The sequence below is a fragment of the Aureobasidium subglaciale genome (assembly GCF_000721755.1).
Source record: "Aureobasidium subglaciale EXF-2481 unplaced genomic scaffold scaffold_10, whole genome shotgun sequence".
Classification (NCBI taxonomy): domain Eukaryota; kingdom Fungi; phylum Ascomycota; class Dothideomycetes; order Dothideales; family Saccotheciaceae; genus Aureobasidium; species Aureobasidium subglaciale.
In genome coordinates, this window is record NW_013566985.1 from 319,830 (window position 1) to 336,964 (window position 17,135).

A 17,135-nucleotide genomic window follows, 5' to 3' on the forward strand; every position below is an offset into this window, starting at 1 on the left:
CGGCTCTTCACAGGTCATGACCTCCTTCCACTTGCAAAGCTTTGCTCCCTCGCTCCTCCTCCTTCCCTCTCGCCGGCCGTCACACTGAGTTGTCACCAACGGATACACACTCCTCAGCATTCTCTCAGCCACTCTCCCCGCAGACCCTCTCCGACTTCTGAAGCCTCGTTCGTAATTTATTGCGCGTAGTACCCGCGTCTGCCGCAGCAATATCTTCCTCGTCCACCGACACGCACTTTCTACGCGACCTTCCATCCGCAGACGTCGTATGACATCCGAGCATAAACCACGCGTTAATTGATCAAGCAATTGGCTTCAGCTTCGCATGCGACTTGATCACCACTAGAGACAGACACCCCACCGTGTCTACGCCATCCCGGCTCACTCGCTCTTCGCGTCCCACTTGTCCGGCTCGAAGCCCGAATCACCCTCCCTCAACACATCAACATGGTTCGCCATTCTCAGACTATAGCACGTGCAAGCTGGGCTCGACTTACCATCTCATAGGTTCTCTACAAACGAAAGCCGGTGACAATGACGCCGGTACCTGCCAAAGTCGACAACAATACCGAGGTCGGTCGACTCGTCTGATCTCATCTATGCAGATGTCCTGACTGAAAGCATCATAGGTCTGGGTCATGCCCAAGTCGGGAGAAGTCTTTACAGACTACGAATCCTATCTCTCACGGTACGCTGCTGCTTCCTGTCCCTCTTTGCATACCCCTAGACTAACATGACTGCAGCTTCGAGTTCTGCAACCGAGTACGCTAGACCCGAGAGAACAACACCTGCAAGAACTACGTCCTGACCACCGCTATAGAAAAAGTTCACAGATGCCGTCAATGGCAAGTCCGGTCTGACCTTCTTCGCCGCTATCGACTCAGAGGTATGCAATACTCTCGCCATGTTGGACAGGCTAGAAGCTCACAATCACACAGAACAACAGCTCCAGCGACATTGACAAGATATTCCCCGACGCCCTCCGCGATCCCATTCTGAGAAAGGTCCAATTCTCCGACATCTCTCGCATAGATGAGCTGGTCTCTTTCGTCTACGACGTACGTATCGTACCCACACCATCTCCCACACAGCCTCTAATCTCTACAGGAATTCCGCAATGACTACTTTCCCGGCGAGGAAGTAGGCGTCACCCTCGACAGCGGCGAGGTGTACGAGGGCGTGATCCGCGAGAAGGCCAAGTTCCCTCAACTACTTAACCCCGATGGCTCCATCCAGCGCGAAGCCTTTTCTCGTTACTTTGTCAAGCTCAACAACGAACAAGGCGACGAAGCACTTCTGGACGGCAAGTGCATCAAGAGAAGCCGCAGACTCTTCACCAAGCAAAATCTGAGATCCTTCCTTAAGAGTTCGATACAGCGAGACATGTTCACTGGTGCACCGTGGCTGGTCAAGGAGCATCTCGCAAGACAATACAGACTGCCCATGGAGATCCCTCCCCACCTCGCCCAACGCATGCAAGCCTCACCCCAGCCCGGCATGCCTCGCCAACCACATGGCACATCAATCTTCAACAAGGTCAACGGCCGTAAAGGAAAGAATCTCACTGTTGGAGACTTTGAGGCAGACGGTTCGCCGCAAGGATACACGACCCCACCTCTCAATGGCTCCAAGTTTCCTGGATACCAAACCGCAGCCATCAAGGCAGAGCCGCAAAAAGCTGTCCCTCCACCCATCAAGTACCCTATCGATGATCTGGACGTCCCAGCAAGAAAGACCGATATTGTTCGTCCTGATCTGAAGTTCATCACATCGCAAAGCCCAGCCGAGGGCGAACTCAAGATGGATTATGTCGGTCCTTTACTGGAGATCTGGAATACGCTCAACGTACATTCTGAGGTACTTTCACTAGATGCCTTCACATTTGACGACTTTGTGGAGGCGATGAAATTCACCTCGGATGATGTGACCTGCGAGCTACTCGAAGAAGCACATTGCGCAGTGCTGAAGACGATTGTCAACGACGAAGGCACTCTCCAAGTCACTCTCCCGGACATGATTGAAGACGAGTCTTCAGACGAAGAGATGGACGAGAGCGAGCCAGCCACCCCTATTATGGACGCACCTGCACACGCAACTAGAAGCCGCATGAGCAACATTAGTAACGTTGAGCCGGAAGAGTCAAATGGCAGATCCAGCAGAACACCCGCAGAAGGCCGCCATCGCCCGCATCGCACAGCTGAACTACTGGCATCTTATAGCTGGGTGGATCGACTCAAGGCTCGTGACTTTGCCCATGGAGGCTGGCAAACAATCATGGCAGGTTTGCTCCATCAGCTCTCGTTAAACCCTCGTCAAAAGTCTGAATGCGACAAGGTATTATCCAAGCTCGTGCCACTTGAAGAAGATCCCAGCCAGGAGAGTGTTCGGATCAACTATATTCGACTAGACATTAATCTTCGCATCTCTGCGTTGCAGCTAATCACCCTGCTTTGTGTCAGCACAAAAGCCGTAAGGAAATACCTCGAGGAGATGAGCGAGGAACAGACCAGAATTCGCAAGGAAAAGCTCGAGCATCAAAAAGCGAAGAAGGAGTTGTATGTACACCCCTCAAAAGCGAAGAGTTACCAGCTAATCGTTGTACAGCGTCGCAAAGCTCAACGACCTCGAAACACAGAAGAAGATTCTGTTGCCCGACAACCTCCCGGATTCGCCCAAAGAGGAGCAAGCTGATCCTATGGACATTAGCATGAGCCATGTCGATGATACCATGGATACTGTGGACCTCGCGACATCAGACATGGACGAAGAAGGTGGCCGTTCCCTCCGACGTGGCAACGAGCGAAAGCGTAAGCGTGACGAAGACACTGCTCGACGCGAGAAGCTGCGCGAGGAGAAGAGAGCAAAGACCAACCCGAAGCAGTCCAAGGAGTTTACTAAACTACTGAAAGACATTGACAAGCTCAAGGTCGACATTTCGAAACGCGAGAAGGAGATTGCCATTTGCGACGATGATCTCCGTGAGGCTAACTGTCAGCGCACCAAGGTACTTGGAAGAGATAGATTCTGGAATCGCTACTATTGGTTTGAGCGCAACGGTATGCCTTTCACTGGCCTTACCGATGGCAGCACCGGTGAATATGGGTACGCCAATGGGCGCATCTGGGTCCAAGGCCCCGATGAGATGGAGCGCTTGGGCTTCATCGATCTGCCCGAAGATCTGCAACGCACCTACATCCAAGACCACGGAATCTCTGTTCCTGATCGCAAGACCAAAGAAGAAGGCTCTACCAGCCTACGAACCGCCAACGAGTGGGGCTACTACGACGAGCCCGAGACTATCATTTTACTGCTAAGCTGGTTCGACGATCGTGGAGTCAGAGAGAAGGCACTGCGCAAGGAGATGACTGCTTGGCAAGAGCCAATCACCGACCAGATGCGCACGCTCAAGACGCATCTCGACAGCATCAACCAAGACGATGTAGATGATGAACCCGTCACACGTGTGTCAACCAGAAAGAAGACATACGTCGACGTCGAGGCATCCAGTCAGCGCTGCCTCAGGTGGAGAAACCTGACAGCTATCGAGAAGCATGGTCATCTGCATTCTGAACAGCCGAAGCCCAAGGAGAAGAAGGGCAAGAAGGAAGCGAAGGGCGTCGCCAAAGTTGTCGCAAAGGGAAAGCCTACAACCAGACAGGGAACTAAGTATGGCAAATAGACGATGGATCATGTTCGCATCAAGGCGTATTATTATTTGGGAATTCTGGCATGGAGCATGTACAAGTATTTTATCCTCAGGAAGCATAGCGAGGGAGGCATGAAAAAGCGGCGCAGGAATTCGCCGGGGAGGAAAAGCGTGGCAATAACTTGCTTTGAGCTCAGCAGCATATGTGAACTTGATAGCTTTTGACGAAGCAGCTTTTGCGCTGTGATGCAATGAATACAGAATGAACCATCATATTGCTCCTTTGAGAATGCGTGCGTGAGATTATCAAGATGTCAAACTCGGCCGGGAGACGGGCAGATCAGTGTCTTGACATCAAACCCTGATCTGGCCAGAAAGCGCGTCCCGAAAGCCACGTGAAACAGAAAAGTGGACTAGCACGAAAGCATTCTCATGTTGTTATATTAAGAAACGAATTGCGAGTTGTGAATGTGGTGATGAACTTCTCGCAAATGTGTGAGAAAAAAAAAGGGATGAGGATGGTGTAATTGATTGGCACTGAGCCGTGTGGGATTGTGATGGCAGGCAATTTGCTTGCTTGTTCCTGAGGAAGAGGAGATAGGCTTTCGCGAGGATTTCGTCGGGACGAGCACACACGCGACACACGAATCGAGGTCAAAGGGCGAGTCGCTGGTGCATGCAGGCAGGAGGCTGTATAACAATATGCAAGAATAGACAGACCCCTTTCTTGTTCAGCACATGTGCTTTGCAGGACGTTTGGGCCTTCTAGAAAACAGAGTTAGGTGGTGAGGCTTAATAAGTGGGGGTCTTGCACGGATGTTTTTCTCTGTGCCTGACGATCGTTCGCTCAGAGTATCAACGGTCGCGGTAACACAAAAGATGGCGTTGTCTGAGTGGGAGTTCGATGGGAGCGGTGTTGTACAGTGCGGGCTACTTGGGCAGGCCTCGCACACTGTGCTCCATCTTATCGGAGCCTTTTGGCAGGTCGAGTCTGGCTTGTAGGGCGATTGCTGAAGCGCTGGGCAAGTGCGAGGCCCGTGTGTGATCAATGTAATTTCCTTTGGGCTAGCATGCCGGGTGGTTTGAGCATCGCGCTCAACCGCCGTCGTCTCTCTCGCTCTTCCTGGCCCTCTTTCTTCTTCACGCCCTGCTCGATTAATTCGACGTCTCGTCTAGTCACTCGCTTCGCATTCTTTCGCCTTTCTTCTTTCGCACCCTTTACCTTCGCTTTGCAGCAGCTTCCCTTCGTTGATACGACTGCCTTTAATCGCGCCCCTCGTTCGTCATCTCCCCTTGGCTTGAGTCCTGACCAGCATTTCTCAATCTGATACAAGGACAATCCCACGACATTAAGAGGAGGACACGCATTTGCTCCAGCTGTATATACGACCTGCCCATTTGGATAACCCTGGAACATATATCCTTTTTTAATTACGCCGCCCTGCCGCAGACCTAGCCCATCCACGTCCACGTCCCCGTCCACGTCCCCGTCCACGTCCAAGCCGGTCAGCGACGGCATCCTAGTAGAACTCGCGAGTTCCCCGTCCCGTCCAGCCTAGGAAATGCAAGTGTCGGAAGCTCCCTCAGGCCAGCCCAAGTTCCATCGGCCATCCCAGTCCTTCTCGACTCTGGGCATGAGCAACGACAACCTGGGCTTCTCTCACAGCGCCTTCACCACCAACCAGCCCTCTATTTCTAGCTACTCGGACCGTCACCGAACAAACATCCCCTCCATAAACACTGGCCGCATGTCCAACATGAACTCCCAGCCTGAGCAGACGCCTGGCACTGCCCTCGACATGAACTTCACTCCTCTTCTTCCTTCCAACCTCTTGATTGGCAGCCCTTTCCAGCCTCAGTCGCCATCGGCCTTTGCTTCTCCAGGCTTCAATAGCTTCTCCAGCTTCCCTCAGCAGCCTCAGCGTCAGCAGCAGCACAACCAGTACCAGAGCCACCAGAACCAGGCCATGTCCATGTCTCCCCCTATGTACGGCGGCATGATGTCGCCTCCTCAGATGCACGCTCAGATGTACCAAGGACCTCAGTCTCCCACCCTTGGCTACAACCCCCTGAACAGCCAGTCGCTCAATGGCCTGTCGACTGCTCCTCTGGGTATTGCTCCTGGCTTGATGTCGAGCTCTAGCAGAACCGTCTATCTCGGAAACATACCTTCGGACACATCTGCCGAAGAAATTCTCAGCCACGTCCGTAGCGGCCAGATTGAGTCGGTCCGTCTTTTGCCCGACAAGAACTGTGCCTTCATCTCCTTCCTCGATGGAAGCTCGGCCACACACTTCCACTCGGACGCCATCTTGAAGAAGCTGTGCATCAAGGGTCAGGACATCAAGATTGGTTGGGGCAAGCCCTCTTCGGTCCCTACTTCGGTCGCTCTTGCTGTTCAGCAGTCAGGCGCATCTCGCAATGTCTACCTTGGCAACCTGCCAGAAGAAGTCTCTGAGGATGAGCTGAGAGAAGACCTTTCCAAGTACGGTCCCATCGACACGGTCAAGATTGTCAGAGAAAAGGCTATCGGTTTCGTTCACTTCCTCTCCATTGGTAACGCTATCAAGGCCGTCTCTCAATTGCCCCAAGAGCTCAAATGGCAGCCTCCGCGACGCGTATACTACGGCAAGGACCGTTGCGCTTATGTTTCAAAGACACAACAGCAGAACGCTGCTCAATATCTTGGAATCGCTCCCGGTTATGCACACGTCCTAAACAATGCTGATCGCGATCTCATCTCAAATGCTTTGGCTCAGCAATCCGTTGCTGCTGCTGCCGTCGCAACCACTGCTGGTGGTGTCAACAACTTGGGCAACCGCACTGTATACCTGGGTAACATTCACCCCGAGACTACTATCGAGGAGATTTGCAATGTCGTCAGAGGTGGTCTTTTGCACCACATCCGTTACATTCCCGACAAGCACATTTGCTTCGTCACTTTCATCGACCCTACCTCTGCTGCTTCATTCTTCGCTCTTTCCAACATCCAAGGTCTGATGATCCACAACAGACGTTTGAAGATCGGTTGGGGTAAGCACTCTGGAGCTCTCCCTCCTGCCATTGCTCTTGCAGTCAGTGGTGGTGCCTCGCGTAACGTATACGTTGGCAACCTCGACGAGACCTGGACCGAGGAGCGTCTTCGCCAGGACTTTTCCGAATATGGTGAAATCGAGTTGGTCAACACCTTGCGTGAGAAGAGCTGTGCTTTCGTGAACTTCACAAACATTGCCAACGCCATCAAGGCCATTGAGGCTGTCCGCAGCAAGGACGAGTACAAGCGATTCAAGGTCAACTTCGGCAAGGATCGTTGTGGAAATGCTCCTCGTCAAGTCGTCGCAAACGGCCAGGGACAATCTCAGCAAGAAGGCACACAATCGCCCAGCCCTGTGAGTGGCATGCGCGGCCAGAACTCCATCTCCCCCAGCGCTGGCGCATCGAACAACTACAACCCTCTTCAGGGACCCACCGCTTCGACTATTCTCAACGCTGGAGCCAACAACCCTCTGGCAATGTACCTCGCCGCTGCCTCGCAAGTGCAGTCTCAACCCTCATCTTCGCCCAACGATATTAGCCCTCAGTTCGCACAGATGAGCCTGTCACAGCCGCAACAACAGCAACAGCAGCAGCAGCAACCACAGATGACCACCCAGCAAGCCTTCTACAGCGGAGACTCCAACATGCCTACGCGATCTACCGCTCTTGAAGCGCCCTCGCACTTTGGTCACCACGCCACTCACTCCGTCAACTTGAGCAATGGACTCTCGAACGGCTTTGGTGGTGGCAACGTTGGTGGTAACGGTATGCAGTCTAGCCAGAACAGCGCTTCAAGAAGCCAACACTCTCGCACTGTTAGTCTGCCTGTCTTTTCGCAGCCTCAACCTCAGCATACCCATCAACAGACCTTTGCCGGACTTGGCGCAGGACTCGGTGGCTTTGGCAACAACAACTCTTACGGCTTGGCCATTTCCGCTGACCGCGGTCTGCCTGGCTGGGAAGAGGAAGAGCCTGTCAACTAAGAAAAGACTTTTGAGATGACGAAAGTTCTGTTGAAGTTCCAAGACCTTTATTGATTATCAAGGGTGCCAAGTCGCACCTATAATCCTCTTTTTCACACTCTTACCTATATTCGTTCTGATATTTCTTCCTACTTCCTTTTTATAGGCCCCCTTCTGTCTTTTGCCTCTTCTTCTTCATTCTTTTTACAATTTTTCTTTTTTATCTTCCGTCTTGCATTTTTTTTGCACAACCGAACACCCTAATTCTTGACCCTGCTAATTCTTCTTCTTTTTCTGTTCTCAAACATTGTACTTTTATGGCACATTTTGTCATCGCGATGATGCATTCTTGCCACAATCGCAGAAAAAATCTCAAGTTTTGTTTCTCTAGGCGTTTTAGGGAAAGGAGGGAAAAAGAACAAACAAACTCTATTCCTCTAAGAAGGAGACCTTGCCAGGAACCTGAGTCTGGGTTTGTAATGAAAGAAATTCATCTATCAAAACTACTCTATCTGCCGAATCTATGCCCCCGGCCTTTTCCCGTTCGTCAAAACTCACCAGGTCCCTTGCCAAAATGCTCTCCTTTAGCAACTTTCAACCAAGGCACCGAGTTCGCGTCATCAGTATCTCCACCCACTGTATTTCCCCACCAGTTGAATTTAATCCCATGATAACTCAGCGCAAAGAAAATAACAATCGTCGCCACCGCAGTGCCCGTATCCATTGCACTCTGCAAAAGATAATTATACCTCTTCCACCACTCGAATGCCTTTTTCCTGATTAAAAAGTTGAACAAAAAACCCACGATAAACCAGAGAGAGTATTGTGTAGTATTCGCAGGAGGAATGTTTCCAGCAGCGTTGAAGAAGATTGGTATATTGACGTATTTTATCCAAGAGGTTGGGTAGCGGCGGTAGAGGAGGTAAATTGCAATAGTGACGATGGGACCCAGAGCGAAGAAATACATCAATGCCGAGTAGACTTGACCGTGTTGGAACATTCGTTGGGGACCTATGGTGCCCCAGATTATGGAGGCGTTGTAGACTACTTTTGAGCCGTTGCAGGTGAAGCGTTGGGTGTTTTTGGGGGAGCAGAGGTCAGTTATGTTGGTCATCATCCAGCGGAGTACTGTGGGTTTTCTTAGTAAGAGGTGGGATTTTGGGAGGAGTCTTTGGCTTACCTCCGACTTGGACTGCGGTTGCTAGGATGGAAGAGTAAATTTGTCCGACGAATAAGACTCGAGGTGGGATTTTCTGTGTAGATGGTCAATGATGTGTCATCTCAGGGTGCATAGCAGAGACATACCATATACTGTCCGAGCTTCAGATCCATGGCAAAGTCAAGACCATGTTTGACACTGTTGTATCCGTACCTGAGAATGCCAGTCAGCAATGTCGGGGATGCCATGAGCGAAGCACTTACATCTTGACCATCATGTTGGCGATAGGCTTGCCCGGCCAAGCATAACCAGCAATAAGCTCGGTGATAATATTGAGGAAGATTCTTTGGTTAGTTGTGCCCTCCAGAATACCTTCCGGGACGATCAAAATCACTCCCATGCCGAAGCAGACGAAGATGAAGCCGTATACAGGAAGACCGGTGTCCCAATTCCTTACAGTCAAGATGCCAAGTCCGAGGACGATGACAGTGAGTACACCATACCACCAATCAGGTACCTCTTTATAAGGACGCATGAGACGCTTGTGAATATCCTCACCGCCATGTCGTGAGTTCTTAAATTTTGCCCATATCTCAGCACCGTTGTAGAGGTATGTGTGCACCACAATTGCTGTGACGGCTGCGAAAGAGAGTGCATATGATAGTGAATATGACATCGAAATGTACATTGGCGAGTACTTCTTGTACTCGGCAAGGTCAAAATCCAGGTGAGCATTGACGACACGAGTGACGTTGTAAGCCTTTCCAGTATTGTCGAATGTGCTTGAAGAGAGTAGTGGTAGACTGAATAATTAGCATTGGACACTTCCGCGGATAGAAAATCACATACTAGGCACTGTTCCAGACATTGGTATAGTAGAGGATAGGCGAAAGGAATAAATAGAACAAGACAACAACAGCGAAGGCGTTGCAGGTAATGTAGAAAGGTGTCGTGAGTGGCGTACCAGCATAGTTGATTTGCGTCCAGTCGAAGGATATCGGCAACAGTCCTAGACCAGAGTTCATCTTGAGGCACGGTCAGCATTCCCCTCGAGCTGAACGTCTATATCAGCCACTTACGCCAAAAATTGTGTTGACCTTCTGACTATGAGGGAAGATCCAAGTAATGAATGCAAAAGTACTCAAGCTCGTCCAAATATAGTCTGGGAACCAGAAGATCACGAAAGCGAAGATGGTAAAGTATGCAAAGAAGCGGTACCTAGTGATTGTCCAGCCGTTTGCTGAAGTAGGCTTCTCTGGTTCGTGAAGTGCTCGGAAGAGCACGGTACTGGCTAAACTGGACGGCCAGATGAGAGCGGCTGGGTAGACTAGCCAACGACGAGAGAGACCGGCGAGACCGAAGCTACATGTGATGTCAGTATAGAGTATGGAGAGAGCTGGATCATCTCCCGGCTTACCCGATCATCTGTGTGGAGAGCAGGAAAAGGAAGCTGAAGCCTGCGCCGAAGTCCTGGCCCCAAAAGACAGGACTAGTGATGGCGACCAGACTGCCTGTTGCATAAGCTAGCTGAGTTGAGATGTTAACACACTTGAGTAAAGTCAGTACAAATCAAGCTCAGGATAGATGATGGTCGGGACAGACAATAACAATCAAAGCATGTTCTTTGATGGTAAACTTTCCCGGATTGATGTCGAACGAAAATCGTCCCAGAGGAAGTCGCCATCGAGGTAGCTTCTCCCATGCACGACCGATGGGGAAAACAAGAAGTTGAGCAACGACATAACCGATGGACAAGGAAGGGTAACGAAGTCCGAAGAACTGGTTAGCCCCTGCGAAGACTATCACGAACACGGTCAAGAGAAACCATGCTCTGAAAGCTGGAGAATGGTCAGTCATGTTCCAGATGCATGATCCAGTCAGCTCACTATTGCAAAGAGTTCTGGGATCGTCTGTGTTGGGTACGCAAGCTGCGACTTCCGGAACTACAATCGATGTTAGGCTTTCTGTTCAATTGGAGATTAGAAAAGCACGAACATGGTGATTGATCTCCATCGACACTCCACTTGAAGGCCTCAGTTGGCACGATCTCCCTTCTCTCCTCTCCGTCTAAAAGTTTGCTAGCTCCATGATCCGAATCACTACTGTTGTCTGCTTCAATATCGGTCGCGTACGTCTCGACATTGCTTTTTGCCTTCAAATCCTGATCGAGGTGGGAGATCTCAAGTGGCACTTGGCCAATCGCTGAGCTCGACATTGTCGTACGACCGTTTGCGAATGATCCTGGGAAAATTGTACTAGAGAGAATGATGAAACATGTCCGACGAAGACAGGAGGGCTTCCTTCTATATAAGTAGCCGAATGGCATGCCTGGCCTCACCTCTGATCACATATAGGGAAAATTCCACTGGTCTGGCTGGTATCATTGCGTGCGATAACTAGCGGCGCTTGCGACATCCCAACCAACGATACGACTTCTGAGGATCAATGAGCCCTACCATGTCATGTCTTGCTATCCGAAGCAACAGGGCATGGATATGCATGCAAGATACAGACGCGCATAGCTGAGATTGTCTTTCAGACAACTCCGGTCCACAACCCAGAATCGGTCAAAAAACTGGCTCGTGAGTATGTAGCCTTGATTATACTACAGGTGGTAGATAGGCCGAGTGCTATACGTTAACATTCTCGGCAGGTACAGGCGGAGAGCACGGGGACTTTGTTCGCCTAGATGCTTATGTGCAATCAAGTTACGTTTACGTGCCTCTCAAGACGTACGTTCATGCCTTGGGAGTCTGGTCTAATATCAATGAGTTTCTGATAAGATACGCGGATCCAAGCTATCAGCAGCGGATGCTGAGTCGACTTTCTTCGAACATGCTTCTGGTGCCGTGAGAGCCGATTCTGCTCAATTGATGCGCCGTAATGCGTACTTGTCGAGGCAGGAAGTGCTAGCGATGCCTTGCATCCTTGAGCTACGTTAAAGCACCATTCGCAAGAGCACGCCATATCGAATCCTGACGACGTGCACAAGTGTTGAGATAGTCGGAGCTTCATATCGGAAGAGCTCAGTCCCTCGAGCAGTTCTCTTGGCGGGATAAGATTTAGTCAGTGCACGATGACGCATCGATCGATCTTTGTCGGGAAAGTTCAGCCACGACCATTTTAGGGCTCTTGATCTTCCTGCACGAGATAAACACGTTGTGATGATGATTTCGAGATGATCAAGACTCGACAGGATGTGGGATGTAGGCGTAAGAGGTGTTAGAGGTGTTGCGCTGCCTGTTAGGTTGTATGTCGATGGGCTTCCTACGAGTAGAACACAGCACATCACACACTCGTCTCCTTCTCGCATCCCTGCCTTTCCCCAAGAGGACCAATCGGGCGCTCGATCATGAAGATGACGTCGAAGACTCTGTTCAGGAAGCGTTTCCATGCCACTACTGGTTGTGTTTACTCGAATCGAGCCTACTCGTCATTCTTAAGAGGGGGAAGACCTCAGTTTCTCTCCCCGAAGCAATTGTTCATCTCTCGACTCTTCAAAACCTCTGTTGCAAACATGTCGAAACGCTCGCAGCCTCACGATGCTCACCCTAGCGATCACTCAGCCATCTACAACGAGGATCTGAAACATCCTTCGCCAAAGCGTGCAAAGCAGATTGACGAGCACTCGCCTTTCGAAGCGCTACAGAAGGCCATCTCCGAGCAAAAGACCGACCATACGGTTCGCAATGTCTTGCATTGGTTCAGATCTAAGGATGTTAGAGCTCACGACAACCGCGCACTTTATGCTGCATCGCAAAAGGCCAAGGAGGGTGATGGAAGCTTGATTACCATGTACCTCCACAGCCCCAAGGACTTGGAATGGCACGGCACAAGTCCTGCTAGATCTGACTTTTTGCTGGAGTCACTCAAGTTGCTGCAGAAGGAGTTGCAAGAGAAGAATATCCCGATGGCCATTGTGACGGCAGAGGAAAGAGCGGAAAAGACAGACAAGGTCATTGAGTTCATAAAGGACAACGACATCTCACACGTCTACGGAAACTACGAGTACGAAATTGACGAGATCCGCCGCGACATCAAAGTTGCACATCACATGAAAAAAGAGAAGGATGTTTCCTTTGAGCTTCTGCACGATCAAACGGTTCTCGAGCCTGGACTTCTCAAGACTGGCAGCGGCACACCCATGAAGGTCTTTACACCCTATCACAAGGCCTGGCTTGTCGAGACCAAACATGATCCCTCCCATCTTGAGCTCATCAGCCCTCCTGAAGCCAACGACAAGTCAGCAGCGGACAAGTTCAAGAAACTGTTCGACTCCAAGCTCCCCTCGCTACAAGAAAACAAGGACTTTATCGACGACGAAGAACGTCAACGTATTCGCTCTCTCTGGCCCGCAGGCCATGAAGCTGGCATAAACCGCCTCAAGCAGTTTCTCAACGACAAAGTCTCCGATTACGCCGACAAGCGCTCAGAGCCAGCCGGAGACCCATCTTCCCGCCTCTCGGCTTACTTCTCAGCCGGCGTGATCAGTGTCCGTGAAGCTCTCTCCCACGCAAAGAAATTCAACGACAACAAGCACTTTGACGAAAATGATGCGGGCGTAGCATCTTGGGTCCGCGAAATTGTTTTCCGCGAATTCTACCGCCAAGTCCTCGTCGCCATCCCTCACAACGCAATGAATCTACCCCAGAATCTTAAGTTCGACAATGTACACTGGGAAGACGATGAAGAAGGCTGGGAAAAGTGGTGTCAAGGCAAGACTGGTGTTCCGTGGGTCGACGCAGGAATGCGCCAGCTGAATACGGAGGCTTATATGCACAACCGTCTCAGGATGAACACAAGTTCCTATTTGACCGCGAACCTGTTAATTGACTACCGCAGAGGAGAGAGATACTTTGCTACTCATCTGATTGATTGGGATCTCTCAAACAACACACAAGGTTGGGAGCCTTCATACACAGTCTTCAACCCCATTGCTCAGGCAGAAAAATGCGACAAGGAGGGTGAATACATCAGGAAATGGGTTCCCGAGCTGAAAAACTTGAAGGGTAAGGATATCTTTGATCCATATGGAAGATTGAGTAAGGCAGAGTTTGAAAAGCTTGGATACCCGAAGCCTCATGTGGATTTCTCGGAGAGCAAGAAGAGGGCTACCGAGAGGTTCAAGAAGGACTTGGCTGCGGCTGTTGTTTGAAGCTGCTCTATGAAGCTTATCATGTTGTCACTATTCAGAGCCCTGTGTAATGTGTAAGACACACTTCTCAATCACGACTTTTTGCAATTACCTCATGTTCGCAGATGCTCAAGGTGGAATCGCAGACATTGTCCAAAACTCCAGTATCACCGGAAGCCTTTGACAAGGCCACGAGGGAGCAAGAAAAACAGCAAGACATGCCATCCCCTCTCACTCGACAAGCAGCCCCCTCTCCCTCAAAACCCCAACCATCATTCCTGACACCTCCTCAACTTCTTCCCCTTATTAATCCCCTTAAACCCATCATCTTGTTTCTCCGCCAGCACCCCATTTTCGCGAATCTCACCCAAAGCCTCCTCCCCGATAGTCAGTCATCCTAGCAGCCTTTTCTCGAGAAAGTCGAGTGCGCTTTCAGGAGCACCGAGTTGAGGCCTTTTGTCGTAGGTCATACAGGTGGCTCTTGTGCCTGTGGCTTGGAAGATTGTGCCGTTAGAAGGGAGAGGCGATGAGGGTGATGTTGAGGTGGTAGGAGTTGGGCGTGGGGAGGTAGAGGGCGTGGTGGTCGCCGGCTGGGGTTCCACCGAGGGAGACTATGAGGTAGAGGGTTGGTCATTGTTTAGGGTAGTGATTTGTAGGTACGAGATGGAGATTGGAAGGATGTTGACGCGAGACGAAGAATTAGGGCGACGGGGGCTGTGTTGTACGATATGTCTAAGCGCGCGCCTACGGAACTCCTATCTAGTGTTTCACTCCGCATTTGTTGATCTGTGAGCTGCAACCTGAAAAGTTATCACCGTACAGCTCACAAGACAAAGGTGGGTTCGAATTAGTCAAAGAAGACTGCCGGTTTTGTATTTGGGAGAGACCACTTCGGAAATTAATACGGTTGTATTCAGTTCTACACAATTTCGCTAAACACTAAACATTACATTTCACTTGTCTCTTTCCTCCCACATCTAGTATCTGTTCTGCTTGAGGAAGCTGCCAATGTATTTGTAAGCGTCCAGAGCAGTGTAGTGCAAGTTTACGCCATGACCAGTCAAAGGAGCCAAGTAGTTGCCAGTAGCCGAAGCAGCAGGGTACAGCATGGTAACAGCAGCCTGAGCAAGATTCATAGGGTAACTGCAGTTTCCGAAACAAAAGGGGAGATCAGCGTCACCGTTGACAATAGCAACAGGCCCAGTGAAATTGCTTGCAACACCAGCGATGGCAGCTTGGGTGAAGAGTTCTCCGAATGTGACAGTTCCCTTTGCTGCTTCTCCAGCGGCGAGGATTGCAGGATCGAAGTTGGGAGAGCGGAAGAAACCGTATTGATTGCTTACCGCCGAGTAATCGACGAGGTAACCGTTGTTGAGGCCGGAGAATCTGTAAGGCTGGTTCTGGGAAGCGATCTGGAGGTTCAAAGCGGTGACGAAGGCGGCGATAGCGGTTTGATTGCCAGAGAATCCGGTCAGAATGGCAGCGTCAAAGGTGGAGGGGTGGTTGTGCGTGACTGATTGAGTGATCGCACTACCGAAACTGTGACCAACACCGATCACAGTGGAAAAGTTTGCGTTGGCAAAGGCGGAGTTGCGAAGAGACAAGGCGAGCTGGTTGGCAATGCTGGCCTCAAGAGGTCCTTGGACTACTTGAATCGGATCGGGAGTAGCAGACTTGCCAACACCAAGACGGTCATAACTGAAGGTGGCGTAGCCTTGCTCAACGGCATAGTCAACGTAGCTGTAGCCTGGGGCGAAGTCCCAGTAGTAGCGATCGAATCCAATTCCGTGAGTGAGAAGCTGCACAGAGCTGGGAATGGTGCCATTTGCAGGCATACAGAGAGTCGCGCCAATGGTGTAGTTGCCGGAGATAGTCTGCATACCTCCCATGATGCTCTGAGCGAATGTCGAGCCCGAAGTAATGTACTTCAGGAAAGTATCCGTGACTTCCGATTCGTTGGCAGGAATGTTGAAGTTGAACTTGACATTTTGTGCAGAGGCTTGAACGGCAACATCTCCAGAAACACAGATAGCAGCACCACCGCGAGAGGGCTGGATTGTAGGGTTCGTGAAGCCAGCAGTGTTGGGTGCGCAAAGTCCAGCGGGAATGGCACCACCAAATTGGCTGGTATAATCAGCAGCGGCTAAGCCGGCGAGAGCGAGGAAAGTCAATGCAGTCATGGTTCGTAGGTGAAGTGTTGATCAAAGCGATCGCAGCTGGTGCTGTACTTATAGCTCATAGCTACAAGCTCGAGACGTGACGTCGATGTTTCCCTGAGACCCATCGTTCATTTGGAATAGGTCACCAGTTCCTGAGGCTAATGGTAAACTACAGGTGTCGTGCGAATGCTTCTCGAGAGACACGGACACGGGTTCCGCGTAGCACGGCAATATCAGTGACGTACTGTCTGGGGATAAGCGGGAGCTAAATGTTGTGCTCCATTCGGCCACCAATGCTACTTGACCACAATCTGCTGATACAGAAGTACTATGCCATTGTCTTGAAGCTTTGTCGCGAGGATTGTCATTTCAATTAACATAAGGTTCTGTGCGCGTGTGTTGTCCATCACAATCTTGACAGATGAAGCAACAAGCCGCCGTCTCCGCGGCAAATGCGGAGAATATTGATCTTCGATTTGGTCGATAAAGTTGAGGCTCGATATTTGTAAAATCCAATTGACGTGAACACAACTAAGCGTGGGAAGAATTGCGAGGAGATAGCATTCGCATATAATTGGTCAATTCCGCCATGACATGTTTCCCATGGCGAATTGTGCTCAGGCGTCAATGGTTGATGGCTTTCTTGAGTGTGAACGTTCTCATCTACCATGAATATGCACGTCTCCGACCTGCTCGAGCAATGCTCATAATGCACCAAAGCCAAGTCCTGTGTCAGCGATGCAGGAATATTGATACGATGGTCATGCTCCTGATGTCATCTGCTTTGCCGAATGGTGTGGTTGCAACAATAGATGGAGCCAGACCATGCGTCCTTCCGGTCTTGCTGCTCCGTCTTGGAGAGCGACCCGTGTTGTGAGAAGCTCTGTGCTTCCTCGATCAATTCTATACAAAAGCATGACCTGGCATGCGTATGTCTAGTCATAAGATGTCTCCAATGCTGTCGTCGACTGACGGCAGCCCTCGCCTTGAAGGTAAGAAGGATGGGCAAGACAGGCTGGCATAACGAAGCTGATGGTCA

General features: G+C 50.6%; 6 protein-coding genes across 6 annotated transcripts; 4 read left to right on the forward strand and 2 right to left on the reverse strand.

Annotated features, from left to right (window-relative positions):
* Nucleotides 1-447: 447 nt before the first annotated feature.
* Nucleotides 448-3,679, forward strand: AUEXF2481DRAFT_29441 (uncharacterized protein; the record flags this gene model as incomplete). The annotated part of the gene is made up of 8 exons (XM_013488337.1): nt 448-450; nt 508-573; nt 630-688; nt 744-762; nt 821-886; nt 939-1,058; nt 1,108-2,555; nt 2,605-3,679. The coding sequence occupies 8 exons, from the start codon at nt 448-450 to the stop codon at nt 3,677-3,679; spliced, it is 2,856 nt and encodes a 951-aa protein (XP_013343791.1).
* A 1,529-nt stretch (nt 3,680-5,208) lies between these two features.
* Nucleotides 5,209-7,665, forward strand: AUEXF2481DRAFT_46998 (uncharacterized protein; the record flags this gene model as incomplete). Its single annotated transcript, XM_013488442.1, has 2 exons — nt 5,209-5,261; nt 5,286-7,665. 2 exons carry the CDS (start codon nt 5,209-5,211, stop codon nt 7,663-7,665), a joined length of 2,433 nt encoding a protein of 810 aa, XP_013343896.1.
* Nucleotides 7,666-8,191: 526 nt separating this feature from the next.
* On the reverse strand, nt 8,192-11,018 carry AUEXF2481DRAFT_65670 (uncharacterized protein; the record flags this gene model as incomplete). Its single annotated transcript, XM_013488475.1, has 10 exons — nt 8,192-8,772; nt 8,825-8,897; nt 8,950-9,016; nt 9,067-9,606; nt 9,653-9,828; nt 9,883-10,165; nt 10,221-10,351; nt 10,406-10,641; nt 10,690-10,746; nt 10,799-11,018. The coding sequence occupies 10 exons, from the start codon at nt 11,016-11,018 to the stop codon at nt 8,192-8,194; spliced, it is 2,364 nt and encodes a 787-aa protein (XP_013343929.1).
* A 1,302-nt stretch (nt 11,019-12,320) lies between these two features.
* Nucleotides 12,321-13,958, forward strand: AUEXF2481DRAFT_65502 (uncharacterized protein; the record flags this gene model as incomplete). The annotated part of the gene is made up of 1 exon (XM_013488454.1): nt 12,321-13,958. The coding sequence occupies one exon, from the start codon at nt 12,321-12,323 to the stop codon at nt 13,956-13,958; it is 1,638 nt and encodes a 545-aa protein (XP_013343908.1).
* Nucleotides 13,943-14,810, forward strand: AUEXF2481DRAFT_39921 (uncharacterized protein). Its single transcript, XM_013488403.1, has 2 exons — nt 13,943-14,000; nt 14,050-14,810. Exon 2 carries the CDS (start codon nt 14,063-14,065, stop codon nt 14,336-14,338), a length of 276 nt encoding a protein of 91 aa, XP_013343857.1. The 5' UTR covers nt 13,943-14,000; nt 14,050-14,062; the 3' UTR covers nt 14,339-14,810.
* On the reverse strand, nt 14,743-16,401 carry AUEXF2481DRAFT_217073 (uncharacterized protein). The gene has a single exon (XM_013488534.1). It carries the CDS (start codon nt 16,115-16,117, stop codon nt 14,915-14,917), a length of 1,203 nt encoding a protein of 400 aa, XP_013343988.1. The 5' UTR covers nt 16,118-16,401; the 3' UTR covers nt 14,743-14,914.
* Nucleotides 16,402-17,135: the final 734 nt, after the last annotated feature.